This window comes from Drosophila kikkawai, chromosome 3R, assembly GCF_030179895.1.
Source record: "Drosophila kikkawai strain 14028-0561.14 chromosome 3R, DkikHiC1v2, whole genome shotgun sequence".
NCBI lineage: Eukaryota > Metazoa > Arthropoda > Insecta > Diptera > Drosophilidae > Drosophila > Drosophila kikkawai.
Window position 1 is genome coordinate 4,807,945 of NC_091731.1, and position 24,189 is coordinate 4,832,133.

The 24,189-nt window shown below is 39.9% G+C and overlaps 1 protein-coding gene and 1 long non-coding RNA gene across 2 annotated transcripts; both read left to right on the forward strand.

The window, feature by feature from the left end:
• The first annotated feature begins 15,376 nt into the window (after positions 1–15,376).
• Positions 15,377–16,571, forward strand: LOC138928810 (uncharacterized). Its single transcript, XR_011445208.1, has 2 exons — positions 15,377–15,869; positions 15,949–16,571. It is a non-coding gene; the product is annotated as an uncharacterized lncRNA (long non-coding RNA).
• A 3,481-nt stretch (positions 16,572–20,052) lies between these two features.
• LOC138928695 (uncharacterized) lies at positions 20,053–20,961 on the forward strand. Its single transcript, XM_070286195.1, has one exon. It carries the CDS (start codon positions 20,053–20,055, stop codon positions 20,959–20,961), a length of 909 nt encoding a protein of 302 aa, XP_070142296.1.
• The last annotated feature ends 3,228 nt before the right edge of the window (positions 20,962–24,189 follow it).

A 24,189-nucleotide genomic window follows, 5' to 3' on the forward strand; every position in this document is an offset into this window, starting at 1 on the left:
AATAGAGATAGTCTTATTGTAAAGTTAAAAGAAAAGTTAGAACAGGGATATGTGAAGAAGTTTGTATTGAGCGATGGAATTGTTTATAGATTAGGTGATAATGATATCGAATTGTTATATGTGCCAGCTGAAATGGAAACCCATGTAATCAGGAGAGTTCACGAAAATTTATGTCATTTAGGTACAGACAAATGTGTAAATGAAATAATGAGACATTATTGGTTTCCGGATATGAAGGCTAAGATAGAATCATTTATTGGAAATTGTTTAAAATGTATTATGTTTACAGTACCCACACATGCTAATAATAGAACATTGCATAATATACCTAAACGACCAATTCCGTTTGATACATTACATGTGGACCATTTCGGACCACTACCCTCGGTTATTTCAAAGAAGAAACATTTATTAGTTATTATTGACGGATTCACTAAATTTGTTAAATTGTTTCCTGTAAACACAACGAGTACAAAAGAAGTTAATATTTGCTTTTCAAAATATTTTCAGTATTATAGTCGACCACGTAGAATTATAAGTGATAGGGGTACATGTTTCACGTCATTGGAGTTTGCGAAATTTTTATTAGAGAACAATATTGAACATGTGAAAGTAGCCACTGCATCACCTCAAGCGAACGGTCAGGTAGAACGAGTTAATAGAACAGTAAAAGCAATGTTAGCTAAGATAACAGAACCAATTAAACATGAAGACTGGAGTAAGCTACTTATAAAAGCCGAATATGCCATTAATAATTCCGTGCATTCAACTAAGAAAGAATTGCCTTCAGTATTATTATTCGGAGTTCAACAGAGAGGTTGTAATGTTGATGCATTAACAGAATATTTAGATGATAGAATCCATATAGCACAGTGTGATTTAGAAAATGTCCGTAAGAACACTTTAGATAAAATAGAACAGTGTCAGAGAAGAAGTGAGAAATATTATCAGAAAAATCATAAAGATCACGTAGAATTTACAGAGGGAGATTTTGTTGTAATGAGAAACATTGACACCACAATCGGCACAAATAAGAAATTTGTACCGAAATACAAAGGTCCATATGTCATTAAGAAAATTTTACCAAACGATAGATACGTGTTAACCGACATAGAAAACTGCCAAAATGGGCAGATTGGCGTAATCAGTGCGAAAATAACTCCTTACTAGTAAATTAACATATTTATTGATTAATATTGCTATCATATATATTTGTAATTTTTTTTTATTTTAATTACCTTGTACATTAATCTATACAAATTTTACTATTTATTTAGCTAAACAATAATATTAAGTAGCCAAATTTCTAAACATTTCAGTATTGTACATAAAGAAATTCACGATCGAGGACGATCTAATAGTCAGGATGGCCGAGCTGTTAGCATTTAGTATTTAGCATTTGTTAGCATTTAGTATTTCTACCATTAGCATTTATGTTTCAGTTCCGTTGTTCCAATTAATAGAATGTTAATATAAGAAGATTAGGATTATAAGAGAAAGAAGATACGGTCACTCTACGATTGTTCGAGAACGCACATTGGCGAAATACAAGAAGAATTATTAATAAAATCGTGGAAATATCAGCAATCAATTGAGAATCGACGTTTATAATCGCGATATTTTTTGGTCAAAAAAAGGCGATAATGATATTTTTTTTGAGATGATTTTTCCGATATTTTTATATTTGGTCACTCTTAAGCCAAACATGAAAAAAGAGACGCGTGTGATTATGAGTGCGGCAAAAGAATTTTATTCTGAATTCAATGGAATTACAGCGAAATGCACATTGTGCTTAAAGATAATTAAAAGTAGTGGGAATTCTTCCAACTTACTTTCCCACCTGAAAAACAAGCACCAAGATACTTTTTTAAAATGCTCAAAATGCAATGTGCTGGGATGTACATACATATGTACATAAATTTCTGTGTGTGTGCGTTCCTTTCCTCGAAATTTAACGGTGTATGTCGTTTTACACATGTATGTATGCAAGTTTGTGCGTGTTTTCCAGAATTTTTAAAATCAAAAAATTTTTTAAATCAAAAAATGCGCAGGCATATATATTTTTTTTTTTTTTTTTTTTTTCTCGCGGGGTCCCGCTTCCACCTCCTGCCCAACCGACCGAAGGGCGCAGCCTTGTGACGTACGGCACGAATCGCGAACTAGATAGACGCGTTAGAAGGACAGACGAAATGAACGAGGAAACATTAGGAGATAATATAAATATAATAAACTATAAATATATAAATAAATAAAAACGCATGCAAAATAATGAACTAATAATAAAAATATATAACCATAACCATAACCATAATTTAATAAATAAACAAAATATAAAAAATAAAAACGCATGCAAAATTAGTGCTACTCTACGAGATAACTACTACAAGTCATGCAAAAATAAATAAATAGGTAAAATAAAAAGTAAAAACGCATGCAAAATTAGACTACGGTGCTACACTACGAGCTAACTCTACAAGTATTAAGGTTTTTAATATAGAAGGGTTATCGCTACGAATTATAATATCAGAGAGGCGGTTGTAATCCGTACATAAAACCCTAAAGGGTTCATGTACTTCAAACTCCCGCCTACACTGATTTACTACTAAAGGGATAAGGGTTCTAGATGTTAGTCGGGGAACGTGGAAGTTAAGCTGCCCTAAGAGAAAGGGGCTCTCAACAACACCATTTATAAGGTTATGAAGGAATACGACACCAAGCATTGTTCTACGGTTAGCTAGGGAGGGTAAGTTAATTAATAGGAGTCTACTTGTATAGGACGGTAGCCTCTCATCAGCATCCCAAGATAGGCCCCGGAGGGCGAAAAGTAAAAAGTTCTTTTGTACAGATTCAATACGGTTAATATGGATTCCGAATTGAGGACTCCAGACGCATGAACCATACTCCAATATAGGGCGAACTAACGAAGTAAAAAGGGTCTTCGTTATATAAGGGGAATCGAATTCCTTCGACCACCTCTTAATAAAACCTAGCATGCCTCTGGCCTTATTAACCGTGCACGAAATATGTTCAGAGAACGAAAGTTTAGGGTCTAAGCGAACGCCTAAATCATCAACAAGGGATATTCTTTTAAGAGCACAATCATTTAGCATATAAGTGGCAAACTGGGGAGTGACACGTGAAAATGTCATCAGCTTGCATTTAGAGCTGTTGAGATGTAATAAATTAGCACGACACCATGCTTGAAAGTTATTAAGATCCGATTGCAGGTCTGACTGGCAAGAGCTGTCCTTATACTGCAAGCATAGCTTAACGTCATCAGCGTACATAAGTACTCTAGAATTCGTTAGAACCAGCGGGAGGTCATTGATAAACAATGTAAATAGCAGCGGGCCGAGGTGGCTACCCTGTGGGACGCCAGAAATGACTCTGAGGAATTTGGATAGAGCATTTTTAAGGGGGTCTTCTCATTCAAAAGCCGTTTTTTGGACCCTTTTTAAAAAAATTCTTTTTTGAAAACGCAAAGAATAATTGAACACTTTTTTTATTTATTGTATTCAAAAATGTTCAAAGTAACTAAAAAGTTGTTCTTGCCTCGATACGAGGGTTGTTCAAAGAGTAATGAGACTTCAAACTTGGTGGTCGAAAAAAAAGGTGTCGTCCTGGCGGCCACGATTCAGGGTCTCCAGAGCGTCCGAAATGAAAAATAAAAACGGGGTTATAATCAGAATAGATGTCATTTTCGGCTGACGGAACAGATTTTCTTTTTAATTTTTAAAACAAAATGGCGGCCATTCAAAAAAAAAATTTCGATTTAGGGCGTTTTTTTGTAGTTTAGTGTAAAAAAAAAATAGAAAAAAAAATTAAAAAAAAAATCTGTTCCGTCAGCCAAAAATGGTGACAATTCTGCGTCGATTCCACTTTGTTTCATGAAAATCGGTTCAGTTGAACTGGAGATATCATGGCCGCCAGTTCGAAAAACGTGGTTTCGAGATAAACGCGTTTGAAGTTTGAAAAAAGCTCATTTTGCATAGATTTTGCTTCACAAAAAAGGCTGTATCTTCTAAAGTATTTCGAATTTCTAAAAATCCTTTTGGGGACATATACACAGCATCCCAAGCATCCCAAATAAAAGCAAAAAAAAAAGTTGCCCAATGAGAAGACCCCCTTAAACAGAACCTTTTGAGTTCTGTCACTCAAATAGCTCAAAATCCATTTAAGTAGATCGACAGGAAACCCGATTAAGTCAAGCTTCCTTACAAGAAGAGAGTGATTAACCGAGTCAAAGGCTTTACTGAAGTCTGTGTAAATCACGTCGGTTTGAAAGTTACGTTGGAAACCTCTAATAACGAAAGAGGTGAGTTCCAGGAGATTTGTAGAGGTCGATCTTCGCCTCATAAAACCATGCTGACATGGTGAAATTACGGATCTGCATAAATGCTGCAAGTGGGGAGTAATAACATTCTCGAAAAGTTTTGGAATTGCCGACAACTCAGAGATTCCTCTATAGTTGCTGGCGTCCGATTTGCTACCTTTTTTGTGGAGAGGAATGATAAATGATTCCTTCCAAATAAGGGGAAATTCTGAGGTTTCTAAAGATAAGGTAAACAATTTCAGAAGGGGATTGCACAGAGCTCCGGCACAATACCTGAGCACGCAGCCTGGTATTCCATCGGGACCCGGTGAGTAAACTGGTTTTACACGATGAAGATCCGAACTAAGGGAGCTTTTGGTTAAAATAGGACTGAAAATTAGGTTCGACTTGGGCAAATCAAAAGAGTAAGTCTGATCTAAGCTATTCGAGGAACAATACGTAGTTTTGAAAAACTCGGCAAAGAGATCGGCGATGGCCTGATCAGAGTTTGCTGTAGCGTTTCTGAACGAAAGCGATGAAGGATGTAAATTGGGTTTTCGCTTAGTGTTAACAAAGTTATAAAACTGTTTCGGGTCCTGCGTGAACTGCACCCTACAGCGAGTTAAATAACTTTTATAACATTGCGCATTAAGCACGGTGAAATTCGACCGAGCACTAAGATATCTTGAATGAACAGTAGGAGATCCGGTGCGTTTATAGCGATTATAAAGCCTAGACTTAACGTTTTTTAGGCGTGTCAGCTCTTTGGTGAACCAAGGTGGTTTACTAGAAACCGACGGATAGGCTAAAGGAACACACAATGCAAAGAACGAATTCATGGCACTGTAAAAAATATCCACGGCGGACGCCATGTCAGTACATCTGTAAATTTCAGACCAATTAAATTGGGAAATCAAGATATCTAGCCTTTGAAAATTTGCTTTACGGAAGCATACATACATACATACATATAGCGTGTGCGTTCTTTTCCGCGAAATTTACCGGTGTATGTCGTTTTACACATGTATGTATGCAAGTTTGTGCGTGTTTTCCAGAATTTTTAAAATCAAAATGCGCAGGCATATGGACATACATACATACATACATACAGCGTGTGCGTTCTTTTCCGCGAAATTTACCGGTGTATGTCGTTTTACACATGTATGTATGCAAGTTTGTGCGTGTTTTCCAGATCTTTTAAAATCAAAATGCGCAGGCATATAGACATGTCTATACACGCACAAACTTGCATACATACATATGTAAACAGACATATAATGTAAATTTTCGCGGGAAAGAATGCACACACACAGAAATTTATGTACATCCTAGCTTATACATACATTAGTGACAACTTAATTTTTGTTATGACAGACCAGCATGTAACCGAACGAGTTTTTTTTAAATCATTAAAAACTGATTTTTGTTAAATAAAACCACTTATTGGTCTATACCATATCCTTCAAAATGTTGTTATTATTTTTCTATACCAAGGGTCGTAAATAAGAGTTGCATGAGAGCGGGTATAATATTTGCATTTTAAGTTCGACGATTTTTATTCACAATTTAAATTCAAAACAGTCTATTATGTCTCAAATGGCCCTTATTTGATGTTAATGATTGATGAAATCAAATATAACGATTTTTAGGCTCAAAATCTACCCAAATTTTCAGAAACAGGAAATCTTTATCCAAGTTTTGCTAAAAATTAAAAAATATCAAAAAAAATCAATATATCGATATTTTTTTATGATATTTTCAAATATCATCGAGTGATATTTTTTTAACAGCACATATCATCAATACGATATTTTTTTAAAAAACAAAAACCCTACTGTACTGGGACACAGTCTTTGAAACAACGCTTTAAACAATACAATGCAAAGATAAATTAACCAACACCCAAGTAACGTTTTGTATTGAGTATTTCAAAAAGGCAGAGCTATAGCAAAGAGTACAGAACTATATTAAGCGGGCATCTCATACAAAAAAATGTGTCGTATGGCGTGTTCCAGCGGTAGAACCCGCATTTTCACCGTGGAACCCGCAAAGCTCCATTTTACTTTGAATCTGGGCACCCCGAGGCCTGCTTGCCGTTTGGTCTAGTGGCTAAGACATCCGACTGCCACCCTGAAGTGCATGGGTTCATATCCTGGTTAGACTAAGGATTTTTAAAATTTTTGTTGTTTGTTTTTTTTTTTCTTTAGAAGAGAGAAGAAACTTTTGTATTCCATTTTAGTGTTACCAGGTTTGACAAATAAAAACCAATATAGACAACGATTTGTGGGTATTTGTAGGTGTTTTTAAAATATTACATGTTGTATGAATTTTTTTTTTCGTTTTATGTTTTAAATTATTGTGTTAGATTAATGTTTTAAATTAAATACAGTCGAGAAAACTGATAATAAAATATAATTATATATACTTTTTATGTTTTGATTTTATAAGCCCATAGCGAAGAAACATTTTTGTTTAATAAAAGTTCTTAAGATTCAAAACTTTTTTAAATAAGGTAATAAATAAAATAATATAAATTATTAATAACAAAAAAACACATTACTGCTAACGCTGTCATTGCCAGGGATTATCCACTCATTAACGACCAACGCTTTAAACAGCACGATCACAGGACCAATTAAATGTACGGTGCACAAACACCAATATGATTCTCGTCCTAGCAAAGCCAAATATGAAATTTTGTCTCAAAATGTGTTGACGCGTTCAAGCACACATACACAGAAAATCCACTTACACTTATGCATTGTGTGCGTAATAAACGAAATTTAAAAATAGAACAAGCAAATCATTCCCCGGTCCCCTCGCCGGCAAGCGTAAAGCAGGCAAAGCATACCAGTTCTATACTCTTTGGTTATAGATAGTTTGAAAAAAAGATTGGAAGAAGTAAATAAAAACAGCGAAGATATAAATTTGGAAAAAATTAGAGATAAAGCTATTAAAAACATCGATAAGTTGCAAGAATACAATAAATTACGAACAGACTCTAAAAGAAAGATCCTTGTAAATTTGAAAAAGAAGATTTGGTGATGATCAAGAATTTCGACTCGCACGTTGGCGTATTTAAAAAACTAATTCCTAAGTTCAAATGATAGATATGTTCTGAAGGATGTTGAAGGTTTCCAACAGTCCAGACTTCCTTATAAAGGAGTGGATAAGCAAAAGTCAATGTTAACATTAGTAGATCAGGAGCTCTCCGGTCAGGATGGCCGATTGTAGCAAGCAGCCACACTAACCGATGTAGCAAAAAGTCACATTACCTTATACATTCACACATTTATTGTACATACATTGCTGAATCTATATATATAAAAATGGAGACAAAAAATTTTAGCAATCACATCACAAGAGAACGGCTGGGTCGATTTGCCTTAATTTTTTTTCAGTTGTTTGTAATTGCCAGAAGAAAGTTTTAGCATAAGAAGATTTTGGGAAAAACTTCAGGAAAAGTCCTTAGCGGCTCAACAGATGTACACACTGTTGTATGTAAAATTCTAAAACATCCTACAAAGATCATAGCTGCGTTGTTATTGGTTCATTGTCTGTCGAATGTTGTAGTGTGTAACGTTGTATTCTGGCTGCTTTCGAAGATCTGAGCTGCGGGGCACGCTGTATTTTCCGGCTCTAGCTCGTCGGCTTTGGGGGTGGAGGTCTTGCCTACTCAGATCTCGGACACGAACTACACATTATTACTAATAAAGAAGAGAATTGAGCGTGCTTGCGACTAAAATATAAAATAGAACCAAATCGGGAGAAGTATAAATAAATTCAAACAGAAAAAAAACTAGAAGAGGAAAAGGATGAAGGTAGAACCGAAGAAGAAAGGACAGAGAGAGATCCCTAACTTTTGCGAGGACACAGGTGTTATTGTGTTCGCTATATGCCCACCCAACCTATGACCACCACCGCTAGAGCATGGCTCTGGTGATCCCTTTGACCTAAGACCGTGACGACATCAGCAGAGTTCGATAGTTATAAATTTAGGTATTCATGTTTATATTCTTTTTGTTTTCAAGTAACATTTTATTCTATAGATTATCTATCGAAAATTAAGAATTAGAAGTAAGAATTAATATTAATAATATTTCATAATAATAGGAATAAACTAAATAAATGTTCTTTTGCTTATTGATTTCTTTAACTGCTTTCATATTCATTTAATGCAGCTTTTAGTTCGACTTTAATTTACTTGCTATTCTTAATTCTTGAAATTAATTTTTTTTATTTTTTTTTTTTTATATTTTTTGTATGCTTTCTTCAAGATCTTAAATTTCTGCAACTCAAAGGCCTTAAATCATTATTAATAAAATTATAATAGTTAAGTTAATTAATTATTTTAATTTAAGAGATTATGTAATTAGGGTATTCAGTATTTATAAATTTTCCGCAGTGCATGATTTCGTTTAGTATGTATTATTTCCAGAAAAAATACAATATAATATAAATGCTTTGACCAACTCACAATACTTGATCCTCGACGAAAAATCGATCTTCCGGCGCAGGTGTCTGAAACGAAAATTAAGGCGCTTCGTCGCCAGAGTTTGGAAATATATATCTATGCCTCATCACTTTGGAATTCAAAACTAATTTAACTTAAAAGAAATATAATATTGTTTTAGCTGGTAAATTAAGCCGCGCTGAGAATCTAAACAGCATGATAGCAATCAAAAAATTTTTCTTGTTCACATAATAGAGCTAAAATTATTTAGGTAAGAGAAAATGTAATGAAAGAATCGACAGTCTAAATTAATTTAAATTAATCCAACAAATTATAAATGGCTTCGCAAAATTTATACCAGTGTACACGGGCCGCATTTTAAATCTTTTATATTGTTTGAATTCACAGCGAGTTTATCATAACAATTTTTTTTTTTTTTTTTTTTTTTTAAACTTTAATTCATGCCAAAGTTTCTCTCCGTGTACACGTGGTTTTTGGGGTTTTTCCTAACGCATGTCACAAATTAACGGCTCATCGAAATTTCACTTTAGCACTTATTTAATCACTCGATTGGCTTTATAATTAATCAAACAAAAAAAAATTGTGATGAGGGAGCTGCTGCGGCAGCTATGTGGCTCCTTGGCCAAGGTGTAGGGGTGCTCCTCTGCCGTGTGTGCGAGGTGCGAGGGCGAGGGCAAGGGTGTTCCTCCGCCGTGTGTGCGAGTTGCGAGGGCGCTCCTCCGGCCAAAAAAGGCGAGATGCTCCTCTGGCCAATATGTGAGGGTCTCCTCTGCCGTGGCAAGATGCTCCTCTGCCGTGTGCGAGGTGCTCCTGGGCAGCGTGGGCGAGGTGCTCCTCTGCCAGGTGGCGAAATTGCAAGACGTTGATGCACTATGTACAGTACATATCAAGTGGAACTTGCGACACCAAGCACGTGCTTGTTCTGTTAGTAATTAGTAAAACGCGAAGACTTAAAAAAAAAAGGATGCGGGGAGACTACTACTGGCGTACTGCCGGATTGGTTGCTTGCATGCGTAAGTAGGTTAAGATTGAAGTTTTTAGTTTTGGGAGGCTATCAACGTTAGATATTATTGTGTACAAATCGTTATAATTTGCACAGAGGACTCTAAAGGGTTCATGCAGTTCAAAGGATGTTCTACAGTGGGGCAAAACTAATGGTAAAAAGGATCTAGTGTTTCTTGTTGGTACGTGAAAATTTAGCTGACCGAGCAAGTCAGTACTTTCCACGTCACCACGGATTAAGTTGTATATGAATGTAATACCTAGCATGGTTCTACGATCAGATAAGGGGGGTAAGTTAATTAGTAAGAGTCTACTAGAATAAGACGGTAACCTCTAGTTTGCATCCCAGTTTAAACCGCGTAAAGCGAAAAGTAAGAAGTTCTTTTGAACCGATTCTATGCGTTTACTATGGACGCCATACTGAGGGCTCCAAACGCAGGATCCATATTCTAAGATAGGACGAACAAGTGAAGTATATAACGTTTTTGTGACATAGGGGTCATTGAATTCCTTAGACCACCGTTTAATGAAACCAAGCACGCCCCTGGCTTTATTCACCATGCACGAAATATGATCGATAAAGTCGAGTTTAGGATCCAGCCGGACACCTAAATCATCAACTATATTAATTTTTTCCAAAGAGCAGCCGTTTAGCGTATAAGTTGCAGGCTTAGGAGTGACACGGGAGAATGTCATTAGCTTGCACTTAGAGCCGTTTAAGTTTAATAGGTTTACGCAGCACCATGTTTGAAAATTGTTAAGATCTGTCTGTAAGTCTGATTGACAAGTAGCATCATTATATTGCACACAAAGCTTGACGTCATCAGCATACATAAGTACTCTGGAGTTGGTCAAAACTTCGGGCAGATCGTTGATAAATAATGTAAACAGTAGGGGACCCAAATGACTCCCTTGCGGGACGCCAGATGTAACCCTAAGAACATTAGATAGTTTATTTTCGAAAAGGACCTTCTGCGTCCTGCCATTTAGATAACCTGAGATCCAATTAAGAAGATCAGTCGGGAATCCCATTAAATCGAGTTTCCGAACAAGAAGGGAATGGTTAACAGAGTCAAATGCTTTACTGAAATCAGTATAGATTACATCTGTCTGAAAGTTATTTCGGTATCCCTTTATAATAAAGGAAGTAAGCTCCAACAGATTCGTTGTAATTGATCTTCGCCTAATAAAACCATGTTGACATGGAGAAATAATTGACCTACACAGATGCTGCAGATGAGGAGTAATAACATTTTCGAACAGTTTAGGGATGGCCGACAACTTAGAGATACCTCTGTAATTGTTGGCATCCAATTTGCTACCTTTTTTGTGGAGAGGAATAACGAATGATTCCTTCCAAATAAGGGGAAAGTGGGAGGTTTCTAAGGATAAGGTAAACAATTTGAGAAGTGGATTGCACAGGGCTTCGGCACAATTCCTAAGCACACAGCCTGGTATTCCGTCGGGACCTGGTAAAAAAACTGGCTTAACACGATGAAGATCCCTAAGAAGAGAGCTTTCGTTAATGGTAGGACTGAAGATTTGGTTCGATTTCGGGATAATGTAAGGATAAGCCTGATTTGGGTCTATTGAGATGGAGTAAGTGGTTTCAAAAAACTGAGCAAAAAGATCGGCTATAGCCTGATCATTTTCTGCTGTTGAATTACCAAAAGAGAGCGAGGACGGACGAGTAATGGATTTACGCTTGGATTTAACAAAATTATAAAACTGTTTTGGGTCCTCAGAAAACTGGGACCTGCAACGAGTCAAATAATTATTGTAGCACTGCGCGTTACACACAGTAAAAGTGGATCGAGCTGATAAATAACTAGATAGGGCAATCGGAGAACCGGTACGTTGATATTTAGCATATAGATTTGATTTTCTATTTTTGAGGCGGGTCAACTCTTTGGTAAACCAAGGAGGCTTGTTTGATGTAGACGGACAGTATAACGGAACACAGTCAATAAAAAATGAATTCATAACACGATAAAAAATACCCACGGCTTCCGCCATGTCAGTGCATGTGTATAGGTCGGACCAGTTGTAATTAATTATGAAATTATTCAGCCGTACGAAATCTGTCTTGCTAAAGCAGAAGACTTCTTGGGCTGGACTATCAGATTTATTCCGTGAAACAGTCCCCATGTCGATAGTCACATCGAAAGTGGGATGATAGGGATCTTCGGGTTGCGTCAGGGGCGCCACCCTAGCTAAACTAACTCTTTCAGGATCTGAGACAAAACAAAGATCAAGCAAGCGCTCTAAGGAATTTCGAACATGATTGACTTGGGACAGCGAAATGTCAAACAAGCCAGCAATAAAATCATGATGTGTTGTCGTAAGAAGTGTATTTGTGGAATTATCTAGGGTCCAAATAGCCCCTGGGATGTTAAAATCACCAAGAACAACTAAATGGTCCCTATCCGAAAGTCTTTTGGAGACCAACTGAATAGCGGAAAGATGGTTCCAATAAATAGGAAGTTCCGACAATGGAGGAATGTAGGAACATGTAACAAAAATGGAGCTACCATTAACTGATAGCTTCACGCAAAGGAATTCAACATTGTTGGATTCCTCGAAAATTATTAATTCGGACGTGAGAGTGGAGTCGACCGCTATAAGGACACCTCCCCCACGTCTGATAGGCCGATCTAGCCGGTATACTGTGAACGCAGCTGGAAAAACTTCGGAGCTCAGAATCTCCGGCTTTAACCAGGTTTCTGTGAACACAATAACTTGGGAAGCAAATGCGACGCTGTCAGAATACAATTTAGGAAGCTTACTGCGTAAGCCTCTAGCATTCTGATAGGAAATACCAAGGGAAATGGTTAGTTTTTTGGGACGGAATTGGAAGACGTAGACGGAGCATTGGGCAAATCTGGCCTAGGAAGAGTAATTCCTACAGGCCGCTTTTTCTTTTTCGTACCCTCAAACTCTTTGACAACCACATACTGTGGCCAGGTTTCGGCCGAGCATAGAGTGCCAAAGACTTCGTCAGGAACATTTATCTTGAAAGACGAAATGTTCCTGGGGTAGGAAAATTTAAATTTTTCCACCTTAATTTTTTCCCTATCGACTTTTACTTTGCCTTGGATAAAAGCTATGACATCTTCCGATGTCTGATCAGGGGAAAGCCGAGAAACAAATAACTGTTTTGTTGGTGGAATTGCCGTAAGGGGTTTTGGCACGGCAGACTGAGCCGCCATACCACTTTCGGCCGGTAGTCCGGGCCTAATACCCTGGCAGGGACTGGGATTAGGGCTCTGAGAGGGCTGAGACAACAGTTGGGACCCCCCAGTGGACAAAACGGAACTGGGCAACACCGGGGGCACGGTCGCACCCGCGACGCATTCGGGTACCGAATCTTTTTTAGCGCTCGATCTCAGGACTCTTGGAATTTGTCCCGGGGTCGGGGGCAGAGTCGAGGGAGGCTGCTGTGCAGTGCCTATCACTGGTGGCTGGGATCCGCCAATATGCTGCCCACCAGTTGCGGTTTTTTTGCGCCTAGGAGACTCATTTAACAGCTTGAGGCTATTAAATTGAGTATCCAGCGCCAAGAGCATATCTTGAGTTTTGCGAAAACTCAATAATAGCTCTTTAAAACCACCCCTGGTTTGCCGCATAAAAGACATCATTTCCCTCTCCACCTCGCGGCAGGCCTCACAGCAGTAACGTACGCCGATATTTTTGGCCACGTCATCTACTGTCCGTGCAACAACGCCAATGCACTTGGCATGTACTATGTTGTCACACAGCCAACAGGTGATGGTGAGTTCACCGTAAGTAATATTTTTCTTACAGTTTTTGGCGAAGCAGACCATATTATGGGACATTGTAACGACTTACCACTGTACTTCGCTATTTAAGAGAGGGCGCAAGGGATTAAATGCAGCGGCACTTGATGAGCGGGGGGGGGCAACGAGCAGGAGAGCGAGAGATAAGCGCTGAGTATTGCCCTGCAATAGGGTGCTCCGGCGGCGAAATGCCGCGCAACAGGGTGCTCCCCTGGACAACGACGATGCAGGGATCGGCCTAGAATGCCCTTTTAGTTAGCAACGACAAAAATATATATTTTCATACACAACTACTCACAATTGCCGGCCGATAGAGGCACGGGGTCTTGCTGTTTAGGCCTGCTGGCCGCGGCAACCCCAAAGGTGCTCCAACAATTTTCCGCCTTAGATAAAAATTAATAAATTTAGCACTCGCACTGTCTGCTTCCGACGGAAAACTCACTTTATTTATATAAATTCGATGGTAAATCACTTTTCCTATTTTTTCCCGATTCTTTAGGTCGACTATGCCTTCAGCAATAAAAGGCCGCGATAACAAGAAAATTTGGCACGTCTAGTTGCCACGCCGGTCGGATGGAAAAGAATTAATCCGGATGCGAAAATTATTGGCCAAGGCCAAGAACGGAAATCATGGTCAGCTGAAAATCCCCATGTTGGATATATAGCTTTCCAAAACATCCCTGGATCGGCTGATTAGCACATATTTCCCAGTTGGCATCTCTGGTGCAGCTTGCTCAGCTTTAACCGATTGCCAAAAATTGCATTTAATAATAAGCTTTAATTAAGTAAAGCTTTAGGTATTACTAATGATTTATTAAAGCCTACTTTTAGGCCAAACAGGTTTTAAGGTCGCTACGTGCGCCGCTACAATGTCAGCATTGCAATGCCCTGAAGTTTGGGTTGGAAACCCCCGGCTTATGCTGTGCAGGTGGCAAAATTAAATTGCCCGTTTTGGCCATCCACCAGAGCCATTGTATTCGCTACTATATGGAAATTCAGCCCAATCAAACAGTTTCCTAAAGCTTGCACAAAAATATAACGTATGCTTTCAAATGACGTCATTTGGAGTAGAGGTTGTTCATCAATCAGGCTACAATCCAAGTTATAAGGTGATGGCGTCTCTTTATTATCAAAATGAACAACTCATTTTTTTTTGAAATTGCATCCCAACATTCAGATTCAAGGCAAATTCACCACCGAGCGGACGCTTCGTTACCACCACAAAAGAAAGATCATAAATTCCTTCAGATCTATTTCATTGGTGATTCGGCAGTTGAACTAAATCACCGCTGAGCAATTTTTACTGCAACTAAACGTGAAATTATCGAACAATTGCAAAATCTTTTCCATGAGCATAATGAATTGGTCAGATTGTTTAAAAACCCATTGGATATAATGCATTATGACGAACACAAAATCATTATCAGCGCTGACAAAAGACCCACTGCAAGACAATTAAATGCTCCCACTATCAATGAAGTCGCAGTGGTGATTGTTGGCGGGAATGTGGAATCACGCGATATTGTTTTTAAGCGTCGGGATAATGGCCAAGCCCAGCGAGTTTATGAGACTCATCGGTCATATGATGCTCTTCAATACCCGTTGATGTTCTGTCGTGGAGAAGATGGGTATCACTTCAACATAAAGATGGTAAATCTAACGACAGGTTTGTTTACCAGTCATCACTTCTTTTTGATTCTACTAATTTTTATGCGTATCGATTGATGATGTTTCAACAGTACTGTTTCGACATGTACGTCAAAGTACAAACGGAACGTCTCAATTTCATTTGTTTTAATCAGTCGAAGTTGGGGCGAAATAAAGTTTGCCGGGTCCGCTAGTTATATTATAGTTATAAGCACAATATATACATCTCACTCACTCTCACATTAAGATCGTACTTAGGAACACTACTCTGTATGTCCCTTTCGCAGTGCAGTCCTCCAGATAAACAAGGAGGCAGAGGACATCCTCTATCCCAGATACGGGATGATGGCGTGGTGCATGGGTAGCGTATACCTGCGCATCAAAAAGCGCCATCCCGGGAATAAGCATGCTCACACCCTAAAGGCAGACGTGGTGGAGAAGGACCTAGGTTTGGAAACCATCGTGGAGGCCGCCCAGGGAAAGCCCTGCCCTTAGTATTCAACCCGTCATATGAAGGTGAACCCAGTACCCATGACACTCAGGGTGCTGCAGCTCAACCTCCATAAAAGCAAGGTCGCGTCGGCGGAACTCCTCAAATCCATGGAGCAAAGATCCGGTGGCATAGATTAAGTCCAAGGTACATTAATCGCCTCAGGCCTCAGAACCACCACACTTTCACGGAATGGTCTACACGCTAACTTTATGTCTCATTACAGCTCTGATGACCGTGATGATGCTAGAGAGCGGAAACAAGCGCCTTTTGGTAGCATCCTGCTACATGGCACACGTCAAGGCCCCACCAGAAGAACTCACGAGACTGGTAGAAGCCAGCCCGAAGGACCAGCAACTGCTCGTGGGTGCAGACGCCAATGCACACGACTGCGTGTAAGGGAGCCGCGACATAAACGACAGAGGCGAGTCACTCTTAGACTTTATACTCTCAAACAACCTAAGTCGTCCGACCCTTCACAAATAGCGGCACCAACAGCAGCCGCAACGCCCACAAAACGCCGCGATCAACCACATAACCAACGACAACAACAACAGCAAAACGCTCACGGAGAGCCAACAACAACAGTAGCCAAAGCGCTGAAAGCCAGCAACAACAACGTCCAAAAACGCTATCGGAGAGCCAGCGGCAACAACAACAGCAGCAGCCGAGCGACGACAACAGCAGCAAAACAAACAAAACCGGCGACGGCCAAGAGCCGACACAAAACAAAACACTCGAAAATCATTGTACATTTCTTTATATTCACTTAATATTCAAGCCTTAGCCAATAGATGTAAGATATAATACTTAAGTTTAGAAATTATAATCATATTATCTTAAACTTAATCGATAGTCTTTTGTTTGCTCTTTCCCCCCCGTTCTCACATCACCAGCAGCCACACACACCAGCGCAACGGCGACCAACTCACCACGAAAAAGTGGTCACGTGACCGAACGCCGCAAATTGGCACGCGCCAAAGGAAACAGCGAGAGAAAACGAAAACGAAACTTCGAGAAGCGAAAAACGGAGCTGCAGAAACTTCAGAAAGCGCGTGACATTTTTCACTCTTGCGGACGTGGCGCAATTAACCAGAAGTGCGAGCGGAGTATTTGATTTTCTGAGCGAAAGATTTTTGTGCGAGAACAGTTTGCGATTAAAAGTGACAATCGAGTGACCAGAACCCGAGACCGACAGGCGGATCTCCACGAGGAGTGTTGTGACCAAAGAACCACCAAGTGAGACTCGCCGCAGCCCACCAGAAGCCAGCCATCGACGCGAGGCCAACATGGCGGAGATCATGCGAGCATATTCCGATATATTGGACGAAGGTCAACCAGGAGCAGAAGGTGCCGGCCCAGGACCAGCGGCGGAGCACTTACGGATTCAAGCGTGTGTGTGTGCGTGAGAGCGAGACGGGTGAGTGTATAGAATGAAGCCGCATTTTGGCCAGCGAGAATATTACGTGCACATAGAAATTTCTCGAAGGCCTCGATGCCGCGTTACCAAAGAGTAGGCTAGACTTGATTAAACCCTAACCTGACCTAACCTGTTAACCCCCTTGAACACTAAGAGAAAACGCCTGAAATAAAAATGAAAACCACAACGATACAAATTAATTAAAGAAAGAATATTTTCTACACATGTGAACACAAAATTTCCGCCGCCATGATTCTTTTGATTTTTTTCTGCCGAGACACTGAGAGAAATGGGTGATCAGAATTTTATGAAACACGTTGCTAGTTAGGAAATAAATATTTCACAAATATTAAAACGCAGCGCTTTGCCATGGCAAACGGCAGCGGGTGCTCACGAAGGCACATCCGATGCCTAGATGTTAGGCCGAAGATTCTGCCTTAGAAAAAGGTGTCTCCATAATCGGACGCCTCTCTCGATCTCCTCGTGGCGAGTTCCACGAGCCAGACCCAATACGCGTTACCGCTAACCCTTTTCGCTCTTCTGCAAACAATGAATAAATTATTTCTCTCACTCAGTATCCCGGTGGCTGACACTCTACATCTCACGTCAGCCCACCGATTTTCGTCAAAGAACTTTTTGTCCCAGATCTTAATAAATATTTTCTGTAAAGAGACCCTGGCGTGACTGAGTATATCCCAGCCGTCGAAACTACCTTACAGGTATCAGAATGGAAAGTCATTGAGAGCCCATCCTTCTCAGATCATAAGTACATACGGTTCCAATACGTATTCGAACACTCTCGAAAACAATCAGTCTTCAGGAACCCCCGGAATACTAACTGGGGAAAGTTCAAGGAGACTATCGTGACACGGCTCGCGATCTCTCCGGGCATAGTAAAATCCGCGGAAGATATAGAAAAGTCCCTAGAGACCCTCTCCAAAGAACTGCCGGATGACCACGCATCATGCCCTATATCGGACACGAGAAAGAGGACCAGGCCACCCTGGTGGAATAAGGACCTTTCACTTCGACGAAACAAACTCAAAGAATTCTTCAAAATCGAGCAGGCGAAGGATGATATCATCAATGAGGAATACAAAGTCCTACTAAGAGACTAGGAGAAGGAAATACGCAAGGCGCAGAGAAACTCATGGAGAAACTTCTGCTCCAATATAGAGGCTATCCCATAAAGAGCTAGACTCCGGATGCTGCTATCTAAGCAGCCAATCATACAGAGTCGGCGACAATGGACAGTGAACTGAGGTGAGCGAAGAGGCCCTAACAGCACTAATGCATGCGCATTTCCCAGTATGCACTGAGGTACCCGAGGCGAATAAGCACCAGGACCTAGCAAACTGGAAAAAGATCTGGTATCCTCTAGTAGAATCCACTGGGCTATAGACTTCTTTGCGAGGATAAAAGCATCAGGACATGATGGAATATTCCCAGCCATGCTGCAGGTGACCAAGGAGGTGATCACCCCATGGCTCTACGCAAGATATACAGCTTGTTTAAGCTCGGGCTATATCCCTATCCAATGGAGGACCTCTCAGATTGCCTTCCTGCCCAAAGAAGGAAAGTGCAGCCATGTGTGCCTCCATGATTATAGACCGATAAGCCGCACCTTATGTCTACTTAAAACGCTGGAAAAGCTGCTGGACTTATACATAAGAAACGATGTAGGGAGAAAACTGTCGACCTTCCAGCACGCCTACACGAAGGGGAAATCAGTGGAGACGGCACTACATTCGTTGGTAGCCACCATTGAGAGACCCCTACACAATAAGGAATATGCACTTGGAGTGTTTGTGGACATATCCGGGGCATTCAACAAAGTTAGCACGGCATGGGGCGCCGTTGCCATGGTGAGAGGAGCACACAGAGGCACGCCGCAAGGTGGGGTCCTATCCCCCCCCGAATCAAGAGATTCGAGAGAAAAACACCAATGATAACAGCTTATGTGGATAACATAAGCATAATTATCACGGGAGTCTATCCATCAACCCTCAGCTCGATTATGGAAACAACGCTCAGGGAGAAATGTGAATGGGCGGAGAAGGTAGGACTTAGTATCAATGCGGATAAGACGGACCTCATTCTCTTTACCAAGATATATAAAGTACCGCAATGGCCCCCCAACAATTAACAAAACCATGCTGACCCCGAAAACACAAGTCAAATACCTCGGCTGACGTGGAAGGCCAGTGTAGTAGACAGAGTTAAAAAGGTCACCATAGCGCTATATGCATCCAAGAAGATGCTTAGCAGCACATAAGGCGTCTCATGCTTAGCAGCCTCTCACCCGCTCTGATGCATTGGGTCTACACACCGGTGATGCGTCCGACTCTGCTGTATGGAGTCTTGGTGTGTTGGCAAGCCATGGAGAAGAACATGTATAATTCGTTTATGGAGAGAACCCAGCGGCAGGCACTGTTCTGCATATCAGGGGCGCTGAGGTCAACCCCTACCAAAGCACTCGAAGCCATAATCTTTATATATCCCTTTGATATCCAAGCGCAACTGAAGGAAGGGCGGCACAACGCTATTACAAAGAGAAAGCAAAGAGAAAGACGTGAAATTTCGACCTCCGCACAAAACTTAAAATATCAATTCAAAGACACTAATTCTATTGCTGAGTTCCAGCACATAGCTCCATAAAGTCGTGAAATATAAGTATTTTGTGCATTTAAGACAGTGTGTCTTCTTAAAAGCTGACAAACTTAATTTCTTTAAAACCAAACCAAATCAATAACACAAACGTTAAAGAGTAGAAAACAAACTACACCGGCACTTTACAAAAACAAAACTATTAAAACACTCAACCAAAACACAAAGCAATAAACGCGAATCCGAAACACTATAAAATCACTCAATTCAGCAAAAGCACTCAATCTACAACACAACAACAACATGTCTGCTGCTAAAAGACTGCGAGAGCGTTCCAACACGGAGTTGAAAGCGCCCGATGCCACATCGACTCAAATGCTTCAACTCATCAATGCTAGGTTTGATGAGCAGAAGGATATCCTTTCCAAGGAGCTGCGGGAAAGTGAGGCACGCGTTCTCTGCAACCTTCAGGAGAAGTTCCAGGCGATGGCAGCAGAGATATCCAACCTCACTCAAAGAGTCACTCAACTGGAGAATGAGGTAAAGAAGGTAGACGAGCTGCAGCAAAGGGTCCAGGAATTGGGGAGCCAATTGTCAGCAAAGGGCTCTGCCAGTGGCCTTGTAGGACAGTTGAAGCAGCAAGTCGTGGACTTGGACGCAAGGCTGGCAGCCAAATGCAACGCAGAAGAGGAAGCTGCGGTCGCAACCAATTTGCGTTGGCATGGTGTCCCACAGGTCGAGGGCGAAAACTTAAAGACGCTATACCACAAGCTGTGCTTCTCGCTGAACTTAACCCCGCCTCCTCCTGTAAGGACCGTTTTCCGCACGCGGCCACGTCGATCGGGTCAAACAATTGTAGACCCGGTCATAATTATAAAGTTCGAGCACGTGCTCGCCAAGGCGGAGCTACTGCGAGCAATAGGGGCATACCGGCGAAATAATAAAAAACAACTAAGCCTGCAGCTGATCGGGTTTGAGTCGCCAGCTCTAATATATCTAAATGAGCAGCTGACAAAGCACAACTACGATATATTCAAAGAGGCCATGCGATGCAAAAAGCACAACCGGCTCACAGGTGTTCTTACACGACGTGGTGTGGTGTACGTGAAGCTGAGCGACGGAGGGGAACCTCGATATGTCCAAAGCTCACATGAGCTTTCTGAGCTGATCAACGATGCTGGCGGCGCCGATAAGAGCACATTTCGAGAATAAGAAGCTTCACTCAATTTTGTATCTCCTATGTTTACACATAACTATAATATTTATTAGATTTAAATTTAATGTAGGTCGCTATGTTTACTTTATGTCCTTTTCAGTATGTTTCCAATGCCTTAATTTATGCATAATATCTGTGCAACAGGTAATTCTTATTATATACTTGAAATGGAAGGCAGTGTAGATGTATCCCATAGCCATACCTTGCTGCGCATACTTGCAAAGCAGAGATCTGGCCTTAAAATTTGCCATATAAACGCTCAAAGTCTGCCGAAAAAAATTGAGGAGTTCAGATATATGTTTGTCAATTCTGGGTTAGATGTCATATGCGTATTTGAAACGTGGTTTGTACAAGACTTCTGTGACTCGTTAATTTCATGTGATGGTTATTATGTTTACCGTGGGGATCGTGTCAGTCATGGGGGGGGTGTAGCAATTTTTGTGTCTAAAAAATTAAAGACAAAGTTCGTATGTAAGCATCCGGATAATAGTCAGATAGAATATATTTTCCTAGAGATAAGCAATAAATTTGCATCAAGTAAAATTCTTATTGGCTGCATTTACCGCCCACGATGTGATATTACTTATAATGAAATAATTAGTTTGCTAGGAGATATATCGCTAAATTATGCAGACATTATAGTAGCTGGAGATCTGAATAGCAACATGCTGAGGGAAAAACATCTCAAAAATGAATTTGAATCTATAGGCATGCACTTGGTAAACTCTGTATTTCCAACACATTTCAGCAGAACTTGCAGCTCTTTGTTAGATGTCTTCTTTGTTTCTGACGCTAAAAAAGTATATCTGTTTGACCAACTCATCGTGCCTTCGTTCTCAAAACATGACCTTATATATTTGACCTACAACTTTGACCTGCAATACAATGACGAATCGATAGTACTTAGAGACTTTAAGAACCTTGACTATGGCTTGCTTATGACTGAATTTGATAAGTGCAACTGGAATAATATTTTCGTATCTCCAACAGTAGACCAGCAACTTGCACAGTTTCAAAACAACATCAGCTATTTATACGAAAACTTTGTTCCGGTCAAAACAAAAGTGATTAAACATTCCGTCAAATCTTGGTTTAATAATGACATCAAGCTAGCAATAAAATCCCGAAATGACGCATACCAAAAGTGGAAAAGGTATAGGACGCCAGAACATTATGGACGATTTAAATTACTGAGAAAGACGGTGACCAAACTAATTGACTCTGCAAAGACTAACTTTTATAGCAGTAGATTCCAAACAACAGCATCCACCTCACACACTTGGAAAGAAATAAAGTCATTAGGAATAGGCAGGAAACCAGCAGCGCTGGAACAGGTTGTTGACATAGAGAAATTAAACACAAGTCTGTCGGAATGCAATGTACCTGAAATCAGCGAAAACAATATGTACCTGAGATCAGTACCTCGAAACCTCTGTGATAGTAGATTTAGATTTGTTTGTGTCAATCAGTGTGAAGTGCTCGTCAATATTCTTAAAATCAAATCAGACGCAGTTGGACTTGACGACATGAATCCTAAATTTATAAAAGTATTGTTACCAAAAATCCTAATATACATAACATATATATTCAACACGGCCTTTACAACTTCCACGTTTCCAGACCGCTGGAAAATCGCAAAAATTATCCCTGTTCCGAAGGCAAACAAAGAATATAGGCCCATTTCTATTCTCCCGTACCTTTCAAAGGCCTTTGAAAATATAATGGCATCTCAAATTAACTCGTTCATCCATGATAACGCTTTACTGAATAATAACCAATCAGGATTTAGGAAACACCGCAGCTGCACTTCGGCAATTTTAAAAATAGCAAATGATATACGAGAATATGCTGACAACTCCAATGTGACGCTTCTTGTACTACTTGACTATAGTAAAGCCTTTGACACCGTTAATCATAATGTCCTATGTGCAAAATTAGTAAATCAGTTCAAATTCTCAAAAACTGCTCTCAAACTAATGACATCATATTTACAAAACCGTCGTCAATCTGTCGTAGTGTCAAATGTGTCGTCGTCTTTTGTGTTTACAAAACGCGGTGTGCCGCAAGGTTCTGTACTTGGTCCGCTTTTGTTCACCCTTTATGTAAATGATCTTCCATCCATGTTGTCAAGTTGTGATGTCCATATGTATGCAGATGACGTCCAAATGTATGTGAGCCGTCCCCTACATAGAATAAATGAGTGTGTAGACATATGTAATAATGAACTGGTCAAAATAAGCAACTGGGCAAAAGAAAACGGACTAGGACTGAATCCGTCAAAATCCAAGTGCATAATTATTTATAAAAAGAAACTCAGTCTTAACATTGGGCCCTTACTTTTAAATGACAGTCCTATTGAATACGTAGAGAGAGCGACCAATTTGGGTTTTATTTTTAATAATACGCTAAACTGGAGTGATCACATTAACACCGCGGTTGGGAAAACGTATGGATTGCAAAGGTCACTTTATTTGGTTAGAAACTTTCTACCCCTAAATATAAGAATGTTGCTTGCGAAATCTTGCCTGATCCCAACACTATTCTATGGGATCGAATTATTTGCTAACTGCGACTCAAACAGCCAGCACAAACTTAAAATGGCCTTCAATAGCATTACAAGATTCGTATTTAATTTGCGACGATTTGATCACGTAACTAGACTATCATACAATATATTTGAACTCCACTTGGCAGATTGGATAAAAATGAGAGTGTTAGTTTACTTACAAAAAATAATTTTTTCCAAACTACCAATTTATTTGTATGAAACACTTAGATTCTCCACTTCACGAAGGTCAAATATCATTATACAAATAAGGCACAGATCCCTGCTTTCTGAACGACAGTACTTTATCTATGCTATAAGATTATGGAACCAATTACCAAGCTATCTAAGAAATATAAGTAGTGCCGCACAGTTTAAGGCAAATCTTATTGCACACTTTCAGGAACAAAATGTGACATAAAATAAAACAAAGCGACCGTAGTTTTTAATTTTAGTATAAGAATAATTAAAAATTGTTTAACATATAGATGTGATCTGATAAGGAACTTGTCCTGTGTGACTAGCGCATTAACTTATAAGTATTTTGTACTTGTAGCGTTAGGAAGAAATCTTCAAATAAATAATAATAATAACGCCTAGTCGCATCAGGAAACTTGTCGCTACAAGGATTCGGTCATTTAATTACACGATACTCAGAACGTCCCCGGATGTAAACACG